Here is a 20453-nt window from a genome sequence, read left to right on the forward strand (position 1 = left end):
GCTGCTTGGCGATGGTCTTGTAGCCCATTCCAGCCTTGTGTAGGTCTACAATCTTGTCCCTGACATCCTTGGACAGCTCTTTGGTCTTGGCCATGGTGGAGAGTTTGGAATCTGATTGATTGCTTATGTGGACAGGTGTCTTTTATACAGACAGGTGTCTTTGAATAAGAGACACCTGGGAGCCAGAAATCTTGCTGATTGATAGGGGATCAAATACTTATTTCCCTCATTAACATGCAAATCAATTTATAACTTTTTTGAAATGTGTTTTCTGGATTTTGTTGTTGTTATTCTGTCTCTCACTGTTAAAATACACCTACCATTAAAATTATAGACTGATCATTTCTTTGTCATTGGGCAAACGTACAAAATCAGCAGGGGATCAAATGCTTTTTTCCCTCACTGTACTGTATACTGAGACGCACTATATACTGAGACACACACACTATATACTGAGACGCACTATATACTGAGACTATACACTATACACTGAGATGCACACACTGTATACTTCTTATTTCTTCAAAAATTCCATTCAAATTATTGTCTGGCAAAACGTCCCACTAGAATAAGCCCTTTTGGAAGATAACAGCTATCTCCCGCAACGGGTTTATAGATAATTATATGAATCCCTGATTCATAATGTTGCACTATATGAGAGAACCAATAACAGTTGGTGGGGGGGTAGTCCAATACAATAGAGAATATAATCATGTTCCACTAGAACCCACAAGATTTCGGACTAAATACAGCTGCCACACCCACAACATGTGCGGCTCCTTCATACACCGATCAGCCATAACATTATGACCACTGACAGGTGAAGTGAATAACACTGATAATCTCATTATCATGGCACCTGTCAGTGGGTGGGATATATTATTCAGCAAGTGAACATTTTGTCCTCAAAGTTGATGTGTTAGAAGCAGGAAAAATGGGCAGCGTAAGGATCTGAGCGACTTTGACAAGGGCCAAATTGTGATGGCTAGACGACTGGGTCAAAGCATCTCCAAAACTGCAGCACGTGAGCATCAGAACTGGACCACGGAGCAATGGAAGAAGGTGGCCTGGTCTGATGAATCACGAGTTCAAGGTGTTGGCTTGGCCTCCAAATTCCCCAGATCTCAATCCAATCGAGCATCTGTGGGATGTGCTGGACAAACAAGTCCGATCCATGGAGGCCCCACCTCGCAACTTACAGGACTTGGATCTGCTGCTAACGTCTTGGTGCCAGATACCACAGCACACCTTCAGAGGTCTAGTGGAGTCCATGCCTCGACGGGTCAGGGCTGTTTTGGCGGCAATAGGGGGATCTACACAATCTTAGGCAGGTGGTCATAATGTTATGGCTGATCGGTGTAAAACACCTTTGAAACGAAAATGAAACTAACATGTTTACAGGCGGGTTTAAACACTAAATGCGGAAAACGTTTAACATTGCTTAATGTTCAGTATAGCACAATCTGTGTGCATCTCAGTATAGCGCAATCTGTGTGCATCTCAGTATAGCGCAATCTGCGTGCGTCTCAGTATAGCACAATCTGCGTGCGTCTCAGTATAGCGCAATCTGTGTGCGGCTCAGTATAGCCCAATCTGTGTGCGTCTCAGTATAGTACTTTACTAGCATCACTGGTCAATGCATAGTGCAGTTTAAATAAAACATCTGGCCTGAAGCAAATCAAACAAATAAATAATCCCAGTTCAGTAGGGATGTATTATCAGATCTAATGTAACCATGGCTTTGGCTATTGATGATCAGTCTCCTTATCTCTACTTTATGTTTGAGTAGAGATCCTCACTGGCTCTTATAAAAAGAGATCGCATTATTTACTTTAATTATAACCACTAACTGGAGAGTTTAATAACCTACCTCCAATTTGCGTGTGACAACAGTCAGCGCAGTAGGGTCGAGGTTGGAGGCAGAAAGGACCTCGTTCAGCTGAGCTTCTTTCTTCTCCAGGGTGTCAGTCAGAGCGCTCAGCTTCTTCTCCAGGAGGAGGTTCTTAAAGCTGCTCTTCTGCTGGACCTCTTGAATGGCTTTTACAGACTTTTAGTACAGCTCATCTCTCTCACTCTGCACCTGGAGGCACCAAGAACAGCGGTGGGATTGGGGTCCCAAGACAAAACTGCAATTCACATGATTTTATCTGTTAAATGCACCTCAGCAAAGATTTGTCAAGCATTGGACACAGAGGTCTAGCTTGTCAAGAATTTTACTGATGACACCTTTTTCCTCAAGTTAATCCATTCCTTAATATTACATAGACTGGTACAATTATGGTAAAACATGAGTGTATAACAAAGTTCAACTATTATTATGATGTATATATAGTCAAATTGAAGTTTTTATTAAATGAACTATGTGTATGTAATATTTTTCAAAGGAATTGGTTTTATAATTCAGAGTGACATATTCACCTTTTCAAACCTCGAATAAAATACATCACGTTCCCATTTGAGATCTTTCATTGCTTTGTCTGCTACCTCGGGCCCCTGCAGAGAGAATGCACGTAATTATTCTCTAAATGCAAATCACTTTATAAGGGGAAGCTGAAAGTGTCTTTTGATCATCACATGTGGGTTTGCACATTCTTCTTTACTTTTCCTAATTCTGACATTTACTATTGAATGATTTATAACTGAGTCTCAACTGCAGCACCTTGAGATTGAAATGCCAATGTTCAATCAAAACACACATCTGTGTTTGTCATCGGCTCCTATATGGACAAATAACATCTTAAAACGTGTTTCTGGAGAGGTGACGATGTGTTGGAAATCTTTGTGAGTTTTTGGGGCTCTGCTCCCCTGTATCGTAAACATGCGTGTGACTGTCCTCAGGAACTATGGGAGACATACTGCCAGGGAAGCTTTATCCTTGTTGTAATTGGCCAGCTGTTTCTGCAGCTCCGCCACCTCATCCTTGGTCTTCCGCAGGGGCTCCGTCAGCCGTTTGTTCTGCAGCTGCACCTCGGCCATCTCCTTCTTAAGACGCTCCTCCTTCTTCTTCATGTCTTCGACCTGCTCCTGGAGACAGAACAAAACAACACAACCCGATATGTCACTCACCTACCCTTACATTACATCACAGGCTGTCATCACATGAAAATAAAAATCAGCACGGGGTCTGTTATGGATATGGATATCGAATATCTGTTATGGATATCAAACATACCAGATTGAAAGTACAATGAAGATTTCTTTCCATGAAAATGATTTTAAACTTGCACAAAACATAATAGCACTCTTAAATATAACTTGAAAACAATTACAAATCATTTTCCTGTCTTTATTGTCATCATCGTCATTATTATTATTTTTATTCAGAGCACTTTGATCAGGTCCTTACTTTCAGTGTGTTGATGAGAGCAAGGTTGTTGAGGATGATATAATTGTAGTAATTTTTGATGTCCCTGAAAGCCTTTTCATTATTCTTCATCAGTGTATAAGTATAGATGTTCTTGCGCTCTTCGATTCCATGGATTTCTGTGTTCTGCCACAGATCCAGCTCCTCTCGTAACACCTGCATCTTCTTCTTGTACTTTCCTTCAATTTCTGATTCAGGGGAAGAAACACATCCAAGTTGCAACAGGGGAAGAAAATATCCAAGTTAAGAACACCGTATGTGTTCCCAACTTCAGGATTTCAGAGAGAAATTAATCAGGCAATATCAAGTGGAAAGACTAATGATCCTATTAAAATCAAATATCAAATCATACCTCGAACTTGTCTTTCAAAATCACTGCACAGTTTGGTGAGTTCTTCCTTGTGGTCCTATTGAAAAGTGAACAAAAAATCATTCAGAAATTAGACTAAAAATAGAAAAAGCCGGATAGTAAAAGGGCATATCTGAATTTTAAAGAATTTAAACTGTACACATAACAGTTTCAAGCTCCTCACTAGATTGGAAAGCTCCTCCTCCTTGCATAACTGGCTCTCTTTCAAACTCTGATCCTATCTGTATATGTACATATATGTAAATTGATCAATAATGATGACAATGATGATTCTTGCTGGACAAGAATGCTATATATATATATATATATATATATATATAGTAAGAAAACATATAATCATAATCATAATAATAATACAAGAAAGGAAACCATTTCCTAAAAATACTGCAAGTAAAACCTTTACTCAGCTGAAGCAGATTCCTTGGCAAACACCAGGGATAGAACTTGGTTTTGTTTTAGGATATATTTTGTAAGAAACAGACAATAATAATAATAATAATAATAATAATAATAATAATGATAATAATAATAATAATAATAATAATAATAATAATAATAATAATAAATAGAAAATCACATTTCCCAATCATTCTTGTTTCATAATACTTAAAAGTAAAACCTTTGCTCAATTGAAGCAGAACTGTCTGTATGGCAAACTGTCTTGAGCAAAGTAATCCCCAACAGCTCATTAATAATCATCCATCACTCACAACAAGTAGTTCATAAATCTCCTAAACAATACCTGACATTCTTTTCAGGTCACCCAATAATGTTAAATTATTCATACAAAACAGACACTGTTAAAGTACCTAAAGTACTATTTTACACTGAACATTAATAAACAAGAATAACTGCTGGGATAAATTATCTGCTTTGAAACAGAATTGACTTTAGTAATATGTTGTCAGTGCACTACTCGTTTGGTGTTCTGAATTATAGTAAGAATTATAATCATGATCTCTATTTACATGTTCTTTCACATTGTATTATGAACAAGTCTAACATGTAATATTTAATATGAACAACAAAACAGCTACCACCCACCCACCCCTTTTTACCTTGATTTCCATTAGATGCACTTTCTCGGAGCCCTCCATCTCCAGATCTTTGTTCTGGAGCTCAGCTTTCTTCTCCTCCAGCTGTCTGTTGGTGATTTCCCAAAAGGTGTGCATTTTCTTTCGCTCCAGCTGGAAATAGTTGTGCTCCTCCCTCTCACGGTCCAGCTCCTCCCGCAGGCGGACGATGTGCTCCTCCAGCTACACAGAAGTATCACCAAGATGAATACAAATGATTACAGCCCTCAGGCTACAAACTAAACACCAGAACTAGTTCAATTATATTTCATATTTTCTGGTTTCATGCAAGCTTAGCATTTGTATCACTGAGTTGAAGAAAGTCTTGTTCAACTGATGATTCTGCCTAAATGAATCTTGAAGTTGTGTTGCTACTGTTAATTGATTACCATTTAAGCTGCTCAGTGGGTTTAGAGAACAATGTATTCAGCATATCTATTACAATAAATTAACCAGTGATTATCGATTCTGCCTCTGTAATTCTGCACAGAAAAGTGGACTGTGTTTTCACCTACCTCTGCTACCTTTTTCTTCTTCTTCTGATAATGAAAAGTGATATCTAACATTAATGATTCAGAGTTTTCAGAGTTCTCAGATTTTGTTTTAAGAAAGTACGAAAATAAAGACACAGAGATAACTTATATAAGCAACAGAAGAGGTATGCTAAATAGGCTACAGGCCTAAGAGGTATGAAACCACTATCAGGCACATGCTTGCCTATTATCTGATGAATCAATAATTATGATCAAATATAATATTTTAAAAACATTATCTGCGAATTCTAAAATAGGTTCAATCTGTTAACAGAAACAGTATTGCATGCATTTAGTTTGATACCTCGTTTGTCCAAGGAAGCCCGTTATATTGGACAATATCCTAATTTTGTAGGATGGCTTTACAATTTGGAATACTACATAATCCCATATATTACAAGAAATGCATAGGGACATCACGCCTGCATAATCTATTCGCTTAAGTTATTGTATATTTAAATACCATTTCCATCACTATACAACGTTTATGTTCTACATTTTTCTAAACGCTTTAATTATCTATAGTGCCTTTAAATGTATAATTCAATCGTGCTTTTAATTCGTCTCGATGTGCAAAGGACAAATGAATGAACAACAATGTCCTGTGTACGATAAAGTTATAGCATTCATTAACCCTCTGAAATCATATGATTTGCTTTATGGTTATTTTAAAAAATAGGAATCCTTTGTTATTTACAAGTACACGTAATCCTACACGAAAAGCAAGATAAACAAACACAAGCTTGGTGTACCATTCCGCCGCATTTCAACTACACTGCGGTGGCGCTGGTGTCACACAACTTGCACCAGCATCCTAGCAGCGCTGTCTGTGACGTCATCTGGAGACATCATACAGAGAGGCTCTATTCAAACCATAGATACATACAGAACTAGAGCGGCTTGCGGAACGTTCAATCCAGTGGAACGATACTTCAGTCCGCCTGGGTGCTTATGTAAATGTAAATGTAAACCTGTAAATACTAGCAGCGTTTTATTAATGTAGCTTCAACAAAATTGAATATTTAAACTTGGAAAATATACTTTTACATTAATATCCAACGGTCGATATTTTTAGATTATTTTTTAGTTGCAAAAATGAAGATATGGCCTACCTCCGAATGTACACTCACCTAAAGGATTATTAGGAACACCATACTAATACTGTGTTTGACCCCCTTTCGCCTTCAGAACTGCCTTAATTCTACGTGGCATTGATTCAACAAGGTGCTGAAAGCATTCTTTAGAAATGTTGGCCCATATTGATAGGATAGCATCTTGCAGTTGATGGAGATTTGTGGGATGCACATCCAGGGCACGAAGCTCCCGTTCCACCACATCCCAAAGATGCTCTATTGGGTTGAGATCTGGTGACTGTGGGGGCCAGTCTAGTACAGTGAACTCATTGTCATGTTCAAGAAACCAATTTGAAATGATTCGACCTTTGTGATATGGTGCATTATCCTGCTAGAAGTAGCCATCAGAGGATGGGTACATGGTGTTCATAAAGGGATGGACATGGTCAGAAACAATGCTCAGGTAGGCTGTGGCATTTAAACGATGCCCAATTGGCACTAAGGGGCCTAAAGTGTGCCAAGAAAACATCCCCCACACCATTACACCACCACCACCAGCCTGCACAGTGGTAACAAGGCATGATGGATCCATGTTCTCATTCTGTTTATGCCAAATTCTGACTCTACCTTCTGAATGTCTCAACAGAAATCGAGACTCATCAGACCAGGCAACATTTTTCCAGTCTTCAACTGTCCAATTTTGGTGAGCTTGTGCAAATTGTAGCCTCTTTTTCCTATTTGTAGTGGAGATGAGTGGTACCCGGTTGGGTCTTCTGCTGTTGTAGCCCATCCGCCTCAAGGTTGTACGTGTTGTGGCTTCACAAATGCTTTGCTGCATACCTCGGTTGTAACGAGTGGTTATTTCAGTCAAAGTTGCTCTTCTATCAGCTTGAATCAGTCGGCCCATTCTCCTCTGACCTCTAGCATCAACAAGGCATTTTCGCCCACAGGACTGCCGCATACTGGATGTTTTTCCCTTTTCACACCATTCTTTGTAAACCCTAGAAATGGTTGTGCGTGAAAATCCCAGTAACTGAGCAGATTGTGAAATACTCAGACCGGCCCGTCTGGCACCAACAACCATGCCACGCTCAAAATTGCTTAAATCACGTTTCTTTCCCATTCAGACATTCAGTTTGGAGTTCAGGAGATTGTCTTGACCAGGACCACACCCCTAAATGCATTGAAGCAACTGCCATGTGATTGGTTGGTTAGATAATTGCATTAATGAGAAATTGAACAGGTGTTCCTAATAATCCTTTAGGTGAGTGTATAATGTAAATGAGGCTACTCCACTGATGCGTTTCACATTTCTAAAATCTCTAGGCAGGAGAATGAAATGCTTACTGGAATCAACCTTTTTATACATTCACAATAAATGTGTGTAATTAGAGGGGACTTTTCGAGACGACAGGGTTTTAAATGAAACACACTGTTAATCAGTATCCGTTTCTAAATTAAACTTTTATTAAGAATGCTTTCCACTAGACTATTCGTTTATTTAATTAATAATTCATACATTTCAATAGTACATGATAATGTTTTAAATTACCAAAAAGCATATATAAAATCCATATTGGACAAAAACTAAAATACGTTGTAATATGAAAATACACTTCATGTAAAATCCTAACAAATAATACAAATACTGTAATGCATCATAATTATATATAAAATCCATAAAATATACAAAATTGATTTCAGGTGTAATACATTTACATAGCATAGCCTATAGGGGCCTACCATACATTCGTGAATGAAACTATTTCTAATCGAACAGCAGGACAGTTTAAAAATGGATTGCTTCCAACCCATTTGATATTTACAGTGATATTTACTATTATACCTTATTCACAGTATTTAATCAAATCTGCTTGTGAAAAGTTATAAGAGAGAGAGACACGTGTGGAGGGGGGTGGAATGACTCCAGGACGAGAGTTGATTGATGTGAAACGCCAACATAATCTTGCATAGGAAGGCCGGGTTCATCCTCTGGTGCTTCCAGAGAAGATCAGACAGACTTTATCCACAGACAAGGCGTGAATTTAATTGATTCTCCGTGTCGAATTTAGTTGCTAAAAGGAAGGAAATCTTAAACGAGTGAAAGCGGAGGTTTGTTGTGGAAATGGGCTCAAAGGGAGCTCTGCTAAGCCCGTGAAGGACCAGTGCCAAGTCCTAGGCTGGAATTGTGACCTACAATGGTGACACCAGTTCTGGAAAGCTGACCACTTTTAAGCATTTTGAGCTCTGGTAGTAGGGGATCTGGGCTCTGGCCAACTACAACATCCCCACAACGCTGTCTGGCAGTTGCAGTGAGATTAGACGGAGCATTTCAGAGGCCAGGCCCACAACTGCAGCTGTGCTGGCTTTGGGTGCCACAGGAGTCCGTCCACTTGACTCAGCTAGCATGGCTGTATGCAGGGTTTAAAAAATACTGAGGTCCAAAACCTAAGTTTGCTAGTGGGGTTGGGAGGCGAAGATATTGATTTCCCTGATTGACATATGTGCATTTTAAGACATTGGATATAAATAGCTTTAAAACCATGTCAGTGTGCAGTAGCACACTGCCTGTCCCTTTCTTTGTGACTCCTCACTTGTGTCTCCTGCCAAAGTGTAGTACAAATAATTTACCTAATAATTTGAACCTTTAGGCTTCACTGTAATTACCAAAGAACACATTTCTCTGTGGTAATTAGCCGACATTGTTTGAATGAGATCAGGTCAATTTTTGTTTGTGTTAAACAGCACAGTAACATCATGCTAATCATATGTAACGACCCACAAAATAAAGTAACAGAGACTTACGTACCGTTTGCAAATACACGGTTTATTCTTTGCACGTGTAAATAACACAGACTACTGTTGGCCGTAGTCTACGCCAGGACAGCAAGTAGGAACAGCGAACACACTCTTCTTTGAGAAAAGAAGCAAACAGGTCTCCACACCGCATCAAACCCGCAGACCTCTCGGTTCCCAGTTCTGGATCGCTCTGCTCTTCCCAGCAACACACCCGTATTTATCACCTCCTTTTACAGCCCGCCCTGTCCCCCCCAGCACCAACCAACCAAGCAAGCATTGCCAGAACACACTGTATGCATAACCACCATTGGCAGGCGCCCGGGGGACAGACAGGCAGCTCTTTCGCGCCCAGAGGGGTCATAACCTGCACAGACAGGACAAAGCATGCGCAACAGAACTATATACACTGACTCTCCTGCACTCCTACACCACTACCCCCCTCACAGTACAGTTTGCAGGGTCGCTACATAGCCCCCCCCTTTAAAAGTCCCTCGCCCCGAGGGGACAGACAAAGTCCCTGAAGCGACCCAGCACTTTATGTTGACGCTGGGGCCTGACATGTGCTGGTAGTGTGGAGCCCCCAGCAGCCGGGGAAGAGGGGCCAGTAACCCCCGGGGAATGTGTGCCTTCTGCCAGGGGAGGAACCGGCGGCCATGGGCTGTTTTGCCACGGAGAAGTCAGGGCCGATGGCCTCAGCTGTGCTGATGCTTGTCCTTGATAAGGGACAAGCCAGTCGCGGTGCAGGACCACTCTTCGTCCTCTCGGTGGTAGCTGGACCCGATACACTACCTCTCCGACTCTCTCCAGGACTCGACATGGCCCCAGCCAATGGCTACCCAATTTGGGGCACCGACCTTTCTTGCGTTGTGGGCTGTAGACCCACACCAGCTCACCCACCTCAAAGTGCCTCCCTTTTGTCTGAACATTATAGTTCCGCTTTTGCCTGGAGCCAGCAGCCAGTAGCTGTTCCCGAGCAAAAGCATGAGCCATCTCCAGCCGGTCTTGTAGCCGTCGCCCATACTCTGGACCCGGGGGATCCACTGATGCATTTGGTGGCCTGCCAAACACCATCTCTGCCAGGGTGCGGAGTTCTCTCCCCAACATGAGCAGGGCCGGGGTGCATGAGGTAGAATCTTGTACGGCTGAGCGACTTGCTAGGAGGACCAGGGATAGGTGTGTGTCCCAGTCACGTTGATGGCTGGCGGTGGTGATAGCCAGCTGTGCCGCCAGGGTGCGGTTAAACCATCACTTAAGGCCATCACTTTGGGGGTGCAGGGGTGTGGTCCTGGTCTTGTGGATGCCCAGCCGGTGGCACATGGCTGAGAACACCTGCGACTCAAAGTTGCGACCTTGATCGCTGTGGTTCTCCATAGGAATCCCGAAACGAGTGATGAAGCCCTCAATCAAGGCCTCCACAACGGTCTCAGCCTCCTGGTCCGGCAGAGCATAGGCTTCTGGCCACTTTGTGAAATAATCAAGGGCCCCAACACAAACCGATTTCCCTGGTCAGATCTAGGAAAGGGCCCTTGGATGTCAACCCCGACCCGCTCCATGGGTCCGCCGACTGGAAACTGTTGAAGGGGTGCATGGGACCATCCTGTGGGTCCTTTCCGTGCAGTACAGTTGTCGCAGCGGCGGCAGGTTGGGGTCTGGTGGAGAGAGTACTGGAGACTGTGACAGGGCCTGCTGTAACGTGTTAAAGGCTGCTTGTTGTTCTTCTGTCCACATGAAAGGCTCATTTTTGCGTAGGAGCTTGTACAAGGGAGCTGCTATACTGGAGAAGCCCTTCACGAACCGTCTATAGTAGGAGGCAAGGCCCAGGAACCCCCAAAGCTGCCGTTGGTCAGTGGGCGTGGGCCATTCTTGAATCGCTGTCACTTTGTCAGTCACAGTGCTGATTCCCTCTCCACCAATCTGGTGACCTAAAAACGTCACCTCTCTCTGCATAAACCGGCACTTATCGGGGTGAAGCTTCAATCCAGCTGCAGCCACTCTCTCCAGCACCCTCCTGAGTGCACACAAGTCTGACTGGAATGATGCACCATGCACCAGGTGGTCATCAAGGTAAACCAGGCACTCTTGCCGTCGGATGCCAACCAGGACCTTCTCCATTAGCCGCTCAAAAGTTGCTGGGGCATTACAGAGCCCGAATGGCATGACAAGGAACTGCCATAGACCTCTGCCTGTAGAAAACGCTGTTTTGTGCTTGGCAGCAGGTGACAGGGGCACCTGCCAGTATCCACTCTTCAGATCGAGAGAAGAGAACCAGGATGATCCTGCTACAAGGTCCAGTGTTTCATCAATGCGGGGGAGGGGGTATGAGTCTTTCTTTGTCACCTCATTTAGTCTCCTGTAATCGATACAAAATCTCCACCCACCGTCCTTCTTGGGGACCATCACTATCGGCGATGCCCAGGGGCTGATGGTTCAATCAGACCTGCCTTGTCCATTTCCCCCAACACTATTTCTGCAGCCTGCTGGCGTGCCAGGGGCAGGCGGCGGGGGTGCTGCTTGATGGGTGTCGCCTCCCCTGTGTCGATATGGTGTTGCACCAGAGATGTCTGGCCAACTCCTTCCGGGCTGGCAGCAAAACTGTTCCTGTACTCCAGTAGCAGTGCCCATAGCTCTTCCTGTTGCTCCAGGTCAAGCCCTTCACAGTTGCAGTGTCAGACTGTGTCCACAGCTGCAAGGGTTGCTTCCTCCTACGGTGGTTGCCCCCGTTGAATTGAAGTAGCTTGTTGCCGGTCCAGGGTGGGGGATGGAATATCCAGCACTTCCTGTGCTAAGGCCTGCTGATGACAGGTGGGCAGTGTTAACAGCTGTGTTGTCTGGCTTGCTGGGCCTACCGGAAAAAACCTGTTGGTCGCATTCTGTACTTGACAGGTGGAGGGGCCGTGGCCCTGATTAGGCTGCCCCAAGGGTATGGCTAGTTCCCCGGGGTGAGTCATGGCCACGGTGATGCCCCCTTTAAAATATAGAGTGCTAGTTCGAAGATCCAGTTGGCAGCCAGTATATTTCAGGAAGTCGAGCCCCAAGATGCAAGGTGGTGTACAGTCTGGTCTGCCAGCCGGATGGCCAGGGTCCCCTTCCCTCTTATTGGTGCTAGCTCACCCGTGACAGTGCGGAGTTGCACCGTTGTAGGGTCTAAGCGGACCCACTCAGGAACTACATCAGGTCTCACCAATGTCACAGTGGACCCACTGTCAACCAGGGCGGTGCAGGGGACCCCTTCCACTTGAACTGGAACATGGCAAAAGTCCCCCACCGAGGTCCGTCCTACAACAATGATGGGAAGAACGTGGCCAGCTACTTCTGGGGGGAGTGGAGCATCCCTCCCCAGTCTGTGCTGTTGGACTCCTTCAACTGATGTCGCTGCCTGGCGGGCATAGGGGTTGGGGGCCCACGCTGTTCCGCTTACGCGGGCCCCTGGTAGTTTCCCAAAAGCTGTGGTGACTGGCGTGAGGGCCGTGTGGCATTGGCAGGGCACTGGCGTAATAGGTGGCTTGGTTGGCCACACCCCCAGCATGACCGTGTGCGAGGGCGATTTTGATGTGAGGTCTGAATTTTCACAGCACAGAGAAGTTCAGTGACCTCGGAGAGCCAGGCTGGTTTGGCTGAATCCTCCCGGTTCCCTTCTCCTTGCATCTCAGCCGAACGGACGGTTGGTCTACCTTCTCTCCGTTTGCCCCAGTCTACACTGGCCCAGACCATCTCCCTCTCAGTAGCGACCTCCAACGCCTCTTGTAAAGTCCGTGGTCGTCCCAACACGCAGCTCAGTAGGATTTAAAGTCTGGATGAACTGATCCCGTGCTAACTCACTCTGAACAGAGGGGGGCATGTGTGCATAAGCACGCCTGGTCAGGCCTTCAATTGCAGTGGCCAGTGTCATTCCTCCTCCTCCAAACACGGTGAGTTGAGTTGATGCCAAAGAGCTCGATTTTGGTCTCATCTGACCACAACACTTTCACCCAGTTCTCCTCTGAATCTTTCAGATGTTCATTGGCAAACTTCAGACGGGCCTGTACATGTGCTTTCTTGAGCAGGGGGACCTTGCGGGCGCTGCAGGATTGTTTTCTTGGTGACTATGGTCTCAGCTGCCTTGAGATCATGAACAAGATCCTCCCGTGTAGTTCTGGGCTGATTCCTCACCGTTCTCATGATCATTGAAACTCCACGAGGTGAGATCTTGCATGGAGCCCCAGACCGAGGGAGACTGACAGTTATTTTGTGTTTCTTCCATTTGCGAATAAACGCACCAACTGTTGTCACCTTCTCACCAAGCTGCTTGGCGATGGTCTTGTAGCCCATTCCAGCCTTGTGTAGGTCTACAATCTTGTCCCTGACATCCTTGGACAGCTCTTTGGTCTTGGCCGTGGTGGAGAGTTTGGAATCTGATTGATTGATTGCTTCTGTGGACAGGTGTCTTTTATACAGGTAACGAGCTGAGATTAGGAGCACCCCCTTTAAGAGAGTGCTCCTAATCTCAGCTCGTTACCTGTATAAAAGACACCTGGGATCCAGAAATCTTGCTGATTGATAGGGGATCAAATACTTATTTCCCTCATTAACATGCAAATCAATATATAACTTTTTTGAAATGCGTTTCTCTGGATTTTTTTGTTGTTATTTTGTCTCTCACTGTTAAAATACATCTACCATTAAAATTATAGACTGATCATTTCTTTGTCAGTGGGCAAACGTACAAAATCAGCAGGGGATCAAATACTTTTTTCCCTCACTGTAGCAATCCCGAGGCCACGAGTGAGCAAAGGCGTCCACACCCAGAGGACCCCCTCCTGCTTTCAGGGAGAACCACTGGGGCACTGAGTAGCAAAGAGGTCGATTTTAGCTCATCCTAGCCTCTCCCAGATCTACTCTACCACTTGAGGATTCAATCTTCATTCCGAGCTGTCCAGGGGGCCAGGGCTGCGTCTATGCACTTGAAAATGTGCAGGGCACCAGTGAGAGGGTGAACTGCAGCACGCATCATTCGTACGCTTGGCCTGGAAGGTGAAGTGAATATATGTCCTGTGCTTTGGGAGGATGGGGACATGGAAGTAGATGTCCCTGAGGTCTATCGACATGAACCAGTCTCCTGGTTGGACTGACTAGAAGATATGCTGTGCAGTCAACCTTGCAGAAGTTTATTTTCTTCAGAAAGATATTGAGACCCCTCGGATCGAGAATGGCCTCTGTCCTTCTTTGGCACTAGGAAGTACACCAAGTAGAATCCCCCTCCCGGGAGTTCCCTCAATCCACCAGTCATACAGCTAGTTTTTCTCGCATCACTGCAATCTCCTGAGCCAGAGTTCAGAGGGAGACCGGCGTGGTGGTGTACGCCGTCGGGGGGTGCAATTGGGGGGTGCAATTGGGGGGTGCAATTGGGGGGAGAAGTAGTGAGGGGAGGTGCGCCATGGTGAACGTGAGCACTTGCTTGCCAGCGATCTCCTTCTCAGGGAGTGACTCTCCCGGGAGCGCCTGCATATCTGTCTCTCTGTCATCCATCTGTCTCTGGTGTTAGTGCTTGCCAGAGTCATATCTTCATATCTCAGTGTGATACTGTCATTTCACCTCCTCTTCAAAACTACCATTAAAAGTTTAAAAGAGGTTTAGTTAGGTCTCATTGTGAGTGTTAAATAATGTTGAATGTGTGCCTAAGCATACTACTAAACTCTTCAGAAGAAATTATAATGTCCCACCATATGGGAAAGGAATAAAGTCACTCATTGATATAAAATATATTATAGTGGATCGGAATAACACAATTGACTATAGTATCATTGTATCATGAGTATCATAAGTATTTTATTTGTGGAGGCTGTAGTTTGACCATAAACGTATCTGTTCATGATGAGTACAATCTGAGAACTTGTACTTGTACAAAAATAAATGAGTACATTTACTATAGTTATTAGGCTATTATCCCTATCTAGAGAGTTTATTCAGAATTCATATAGATTTTTCCAGAGGATAATTATTAATACATTCATTAAGATGTTAAGGAAAAATATTATAAAAAAAAAAAAAACTAGAATACCTTAAAGGGGAAATAGTGCATCCCTAAAATGATTGGTTACTGTTAGTAGTAATGTTTCATCAAAATATCTACAATTGTTCTGTTCCATTCAATCAATGTAGTAACTTTAAAATCTTAAAAGTCTAACCTTCATCACAATCATGACATGTTCACTGGGACACAAAGTTTGAGACAGTTCGGGATTTTAAGAACTTTACACAGAAAGACTGACATCCACTGCATGAACAATGCCTAGTTCTGCCTCCAGAGGTCTGTCTTGTTATTCTTTTCTTCAGAAACTATGCTCAGGTCTCCATTCCATCATGCAATCCTTCTGTTTAATTGAATCTGTTTTTGATTGCCGCCGTTCATCAGCTATAATAATTATAGCCCTTTGTTCCACTTCCTCCTTGTGAAGTATTGTTTGTATTGTTTTGCCTCACTACCAAGCCTTTTCGTGGTATCCTGCCGCTCCGTTGTTATTATTATTATTATTATTATTATTATTATTATTATTATTATTATTTAAAACCCAATCCTGCTTCTTGTTACCTGCCTTTTTGGATTGCCTTTTCTAGTCTGTTTGCCCGATCGTTTGACCTCCTGACCATAACCCTGACTACGACTCTCGTCTGGTTCCCCTGGCATTGTTCACCAATGCCTGCCCTTGAATCCACATCCCATCTCTGATTCCAGGAGTGCTGCTGTTACAAAGACATTTCAATCAGATATTGACTTAATAGAAAATAAGTAAATACGAGTGCACCACATTCTTCCCATTATTAGCATTACTTATACACTCCTGCTAACACATGAGCACATATACAACAATCAATTTATGGACTGTGATTGTTCCCTTTTAAAACATTCATTTATATGGAAATTTGTCAGATCTCTTTCCAGATTCTTCTCAATTAATGTCTGCTAAGAAATTAATCAAATGTCATCAGTAACTGCAGCAGTATGACTACAGACCCCAGAATGAGGCAGGGCAAGCATTCACACTGCTTGGTATTTCAGCATTTGGAAGATATAATCAATATCCTGGTTATCTTCCAAACTGAAATTAGTGTTTTCATCTCTGCAGTTTTGTCAGCTCAACCAGGAATAGCTATTGAACCTTTGAATGATGATACAAAATCTCTGTGCAACAGCAATCTGGAGGTTTGTATTTTATTGTGCTGACAAAGTATCTGTTGGGCCATAAATGCTTGAATTGTGTTGTTTTTTTATATTAGGTGGTTGAAAACCCATAAATTGTCTTACCACAAAAAACAACCTTTACATCCTTTACTTGCTTAATTGAAGAAGCGCCGCCAGTATCTTAAGCTCACCCAGAGGACAACTCAACTTTATCTTTTTATGTTACAGTGAAAAATTAATTACATTGTTGGTAATGTGTGTTGAATAAATTATATGAACTTTTTACTTCAAGCAAAGGTTGCAAGGCAAACCTGAAATTAAAACTTGTACGATTGAACATCTGTGTGCTGCACATCAGCCCCAATCTCAGAAGAAGTGTCAATATTTGAATAGCTCTGTAGGGACTAACCAAACAGAATGTGCTTTGGGTGTTGAAAAGAAACTAAAGGCCTAAAACTTCACTGTCATACCAGTGGGCATACCTGAGATCTTTTTCTGTATGGACTCACAACTTTACCAGTAAATTATGTACAAGATTTAAAGACTGTGATGTGATAGAATTGACCATTTACTTTATCAAACATTACATGCATGATGAGAGGCCTGCTGTCTGTTTTGTTTTATTTTCTAGGAAACAATTCATTTGGCTTATATCACATTCATTATGTCGACCTTTTCATGACTTTCAGTGAGATTTAAGCAATGTGTCCGCCTTATTTAGCAAACCTGCCTTCTGTTTAAAATAGTTGTATAGTTCATATATTTAATGCTATATTTTTCCTGCATTCCCTCCCGGCATACCGTCATTATACTGTTACACAGGATATTGAGCATAGAAATAGTTCAAAAAGGGAGCTTGTTTAAAACCCAACAAATAATGCACATCAGGCAAATTCATAACATTAACCTGCTACTTGCAGCAGCACATTGTCAGCTTGAGCAACCATTTGAGAATTAAAAAACAACAACATCCACTTGATGGCAAAGAATCAGCATTAAGAGGAATTTAAACCGTTACTCAAACATCACTTGTTGTGCGTTTCATTTTACTCCTCTGCCCTAAACTCCAAGCTTGTTTAGTTCCATGTATTAGGAGTTGAGAGCTATACTGCAGCTGCTCAACACATGTAGTACACCAGGCATGACAGGCATCAATGCGGGTAGGAGTACCTTGAAGCACAAGGTCAAAGGCCACTGCTGGATCGAAACGGCAAACAATAGTATGTTATGCTGTAAGTCTACGACCCACAAAAAATAAAACCATTTCTGCCTGGAAACACATTTTACATGTGAAAGGTTACAAACTAAAGGAGACCCATCTTGCTTGTTGTTGTCTTGATTTAGACAACAGAGTCAGTTTTACATGTATGGTTGATTGTATGGTTGTTCCGAACTCCCATTATGTCTTGTGTTAAGAAGCACCTCCCATTTTCAGTCCTAAACACACCTTATCTTCATGTCTACTGATATAAGATTTATAAACAAAAGGAGACCATTCTACCCATCTATTTTGAATGATCCCTAGTTTTTTCTATACTGCCACAACTCTCTGCATGTGTCCACCAGTCATTTCTGAGCCTACAGCATTTTTAATAATAGGTGCATTTGCAGGCTAAATACAAGAAATTCAAGAAGCTATCCCTCCACTGGAGTCTATCGGTTTTGTAGTTGAATGCCATTGTATTAATGTAAAGGGGAACAAAATTCAAGCACTTGCTTATTTTGGGTTTTAAAAACGATAGGTTATCTGAGAAAGGAAGCACTGCCCAAAGGGGAGGCACACACAAGTACTCCCCCTACCCTCTGCCCTGCTGCTTTTTGTTACAACCGAGCTCTCAGTTACTTAATTGAACCCTTAATTGAAGTTACAATTTCCTAAATCAGAGCCTTTTTATTATTTTAAACAGTAGGGGTTTTAAGTTAGTATAATATTGTATAAGAAACTTATCTTCTAAAGGAACTGACTTCATATGTTACAAGTCAAATGTAAGCAAATTATTACTAGCCACTTGCTGGACTAGTTTCAGGAGCGCAGTGTCGCATATCGTACCGGCTGAGTCCCACACTGGTCCGGGTCAGTACTGTGACGTCATGACGCAGCGCGTCTGCATTCTGACATTCTAACTACAGTAATGGCGGCCGCTCTCGATGCAAGAGATGCGCTAGAAACTTTTCACAAGAAGGAAGGAGTATGTGTGTTTACCTTGGGAAACGATTCATCTGGAGCAGTTATTAATGCTCTGTGGAAAAGTGCCACACAGGATGAATTGCTTGGCACAGAAAGACATTTAAGAGGGTTTGAAAAGATCGCTAAAATCCTGCCGGAGAAAGAACTGCATCAGACTGAATACAATGTGCCGTGACGAGATACATTGCTTTTTTGTCTGAAATACTCGCAAACATGAAATATTCGTCCTGGATTTAAATTAAATGTACCGATGTCTTGTAAATTATCTCAAAATTATTTCAATGTCACGATTTTTAGCTTCCCTCCGTTTACACTATCTAAAATCAATAAAATGTTTAAAACAGAGGCTAATTTTTATGTGATCAATCGCATGAATAATCGTACATTTTAATTATATTTGTAATCCCTCATTATCGCTAAGTATATATTAATGGTAATCCAAATATAGACGCTTTACCGACTGCAAAAATACAAACCTTACAAAACTTAGCGATTAATACAACTGATCCATTCATTACGGTGCCTCGACACTGAGTGGAGACGCTGCGGGTGTAGTAGGTGCACAGATACAGCCCGGCCACGCTGAGGGGCAGCTGAACAGGCCAGTGGAAACGGGGTGTAAGAGTGCTTGAATGTAACCCTTTCTATTCTCATCTCCTGCCAGCTGATCTTCTGGCAAAAACAAACAAATCAAAAAAGTCTCTGATTCGGATCATGAAAAAAAGTCTTTAAAGATGGTGTGCATAATGTATTGTACAACCTATAAGAACAATGAAGTAAATGTAATTGCAACTGAAGCTGAACCGTGTCACCCTAAACAATAATCAGCACCTCTTACCTTTCTGAACCTCACTGGTGCTGCTACTACTGACACCAGTCCTGCTGGTTTCAAGCAGAGACTTCAGTCTCAGGGTTGGTAAATAAATAAATAAATACATAAATAAATAGAATATGCTTTGATCTATATTATACTTTAATAAGTAGTTGTCATTAATGTAAGCAACAAATACTGAATGTACACTTTATGTCGCTAAAACCCAGTGTCGCTCCGTTTGTCCGTTGGCTTGCAGATAATAGCCAGATGTGAGGATAATGTTAACCCTGAGGGCCTTGAAGAAAGCTGACCAGACGCCAAAGGTGAATTGTCAACCCCAATCTGGCAGCAATCCATAGATTCTAAAGACATGCGTGAAGGGAAATTGAGCTGTGTCAAGAGCTGTAGGGAGTACTTTAATCAGAATAAGCCTATATGCCTTTGAGAAGCGATCAACAGCAACCAGAATAGTGGTGTGGCCCTGGGAATATTCAAGGTTTCTGTGGTCTGTGAGGACCAAAAACGGCCAATCTGACGGCCAAAAGTTCCCAGTTTCGAATGCTCGCCAATTACATAATGAAGGAAGTTGATACGTGTGCGATGAAATTCACATTTTTCCCACTCAATATAGAGCCAACTGCGGAGAAGACAACGCAGGATTTGGTGACCTTGGGAGACATGGTCTTCAAAGGTAGGAGAGTAGATATGTCATATAGTATGTCATCTATATAAATGATGACACAGCGATTTAAGAACTCTCGCAGTACCTCATTTACAAAAACCTCTCTTATGTATTCCTCCATGGCTTGGGAATTGATGGGTATACGACCCCTGGGCAGAGAACTCCCCGGGAGCAGGCCAATATCACAATCCCAAGATCCCAAGATCTGGTAAACAGGAGGCTTGGGACTTGCTGAATACTGCAGCCATCTCCTGATATTCAAAAGGGATTACCGATAGTGTAGAGAGTAACAGACTCTCGATATGTGTGTTAAAGACATTAAGGACTTGTCAGAATTTCGCTGCTCCTCCAAGAGATCGTTAGATTGTGATAGGAAAGCCAGGGGTGTCAGGGGAATC

General features: G+C 42.7%; 1 protein-coding gene across 1 annotated transcript; it reads right to left on the minus strand.

Moving 5' to 3' along the window:
- Window positions 1–383: 383 nt before the first annotated feature.
- On the minus strand, window positions 384–5594 carry LOC136759198 (dynein regulatory complex subunit 4). The gene is made up of 7 exons (XM_066714095.1): window positions 5323–5594; window positions 4793–4990; window positions 3717–3771; window positions 3347–3552; window positions 2857–3024; window positions 2419–2493; window positions 384–2080 (listed from the first exon to the last, which is right to left on the minus strand). Exons 1-7 carry the CDS (start codon window positions 5371–5373, stop codon window positions 2051–2053), a joined length of 783 nt encoding a protein of 260 aa, XP_066570192.1. The 5' UTR covers window positions 5374–5594; the 3' UTR covers window positions 384–2050.
- Window positions 5595–20453: the final 14859 nt, after the last annotated feature.

This window comes from Amia ocellicauda, chromosome 9, assembly GCF_036373705.1.
Source record: "Amia ocellicauda isolate fAmiCal2 chromosome 9, fAmiCal2.hap1, whole genome shotgun sequence".
Classification (NCBI taxonomy): domain Eukaryota; kingdom Metazoa; phylum Chordata; class Actinopteri; order Amiiformes; family Amiidae; genus Amia; species Amia ocellicauda.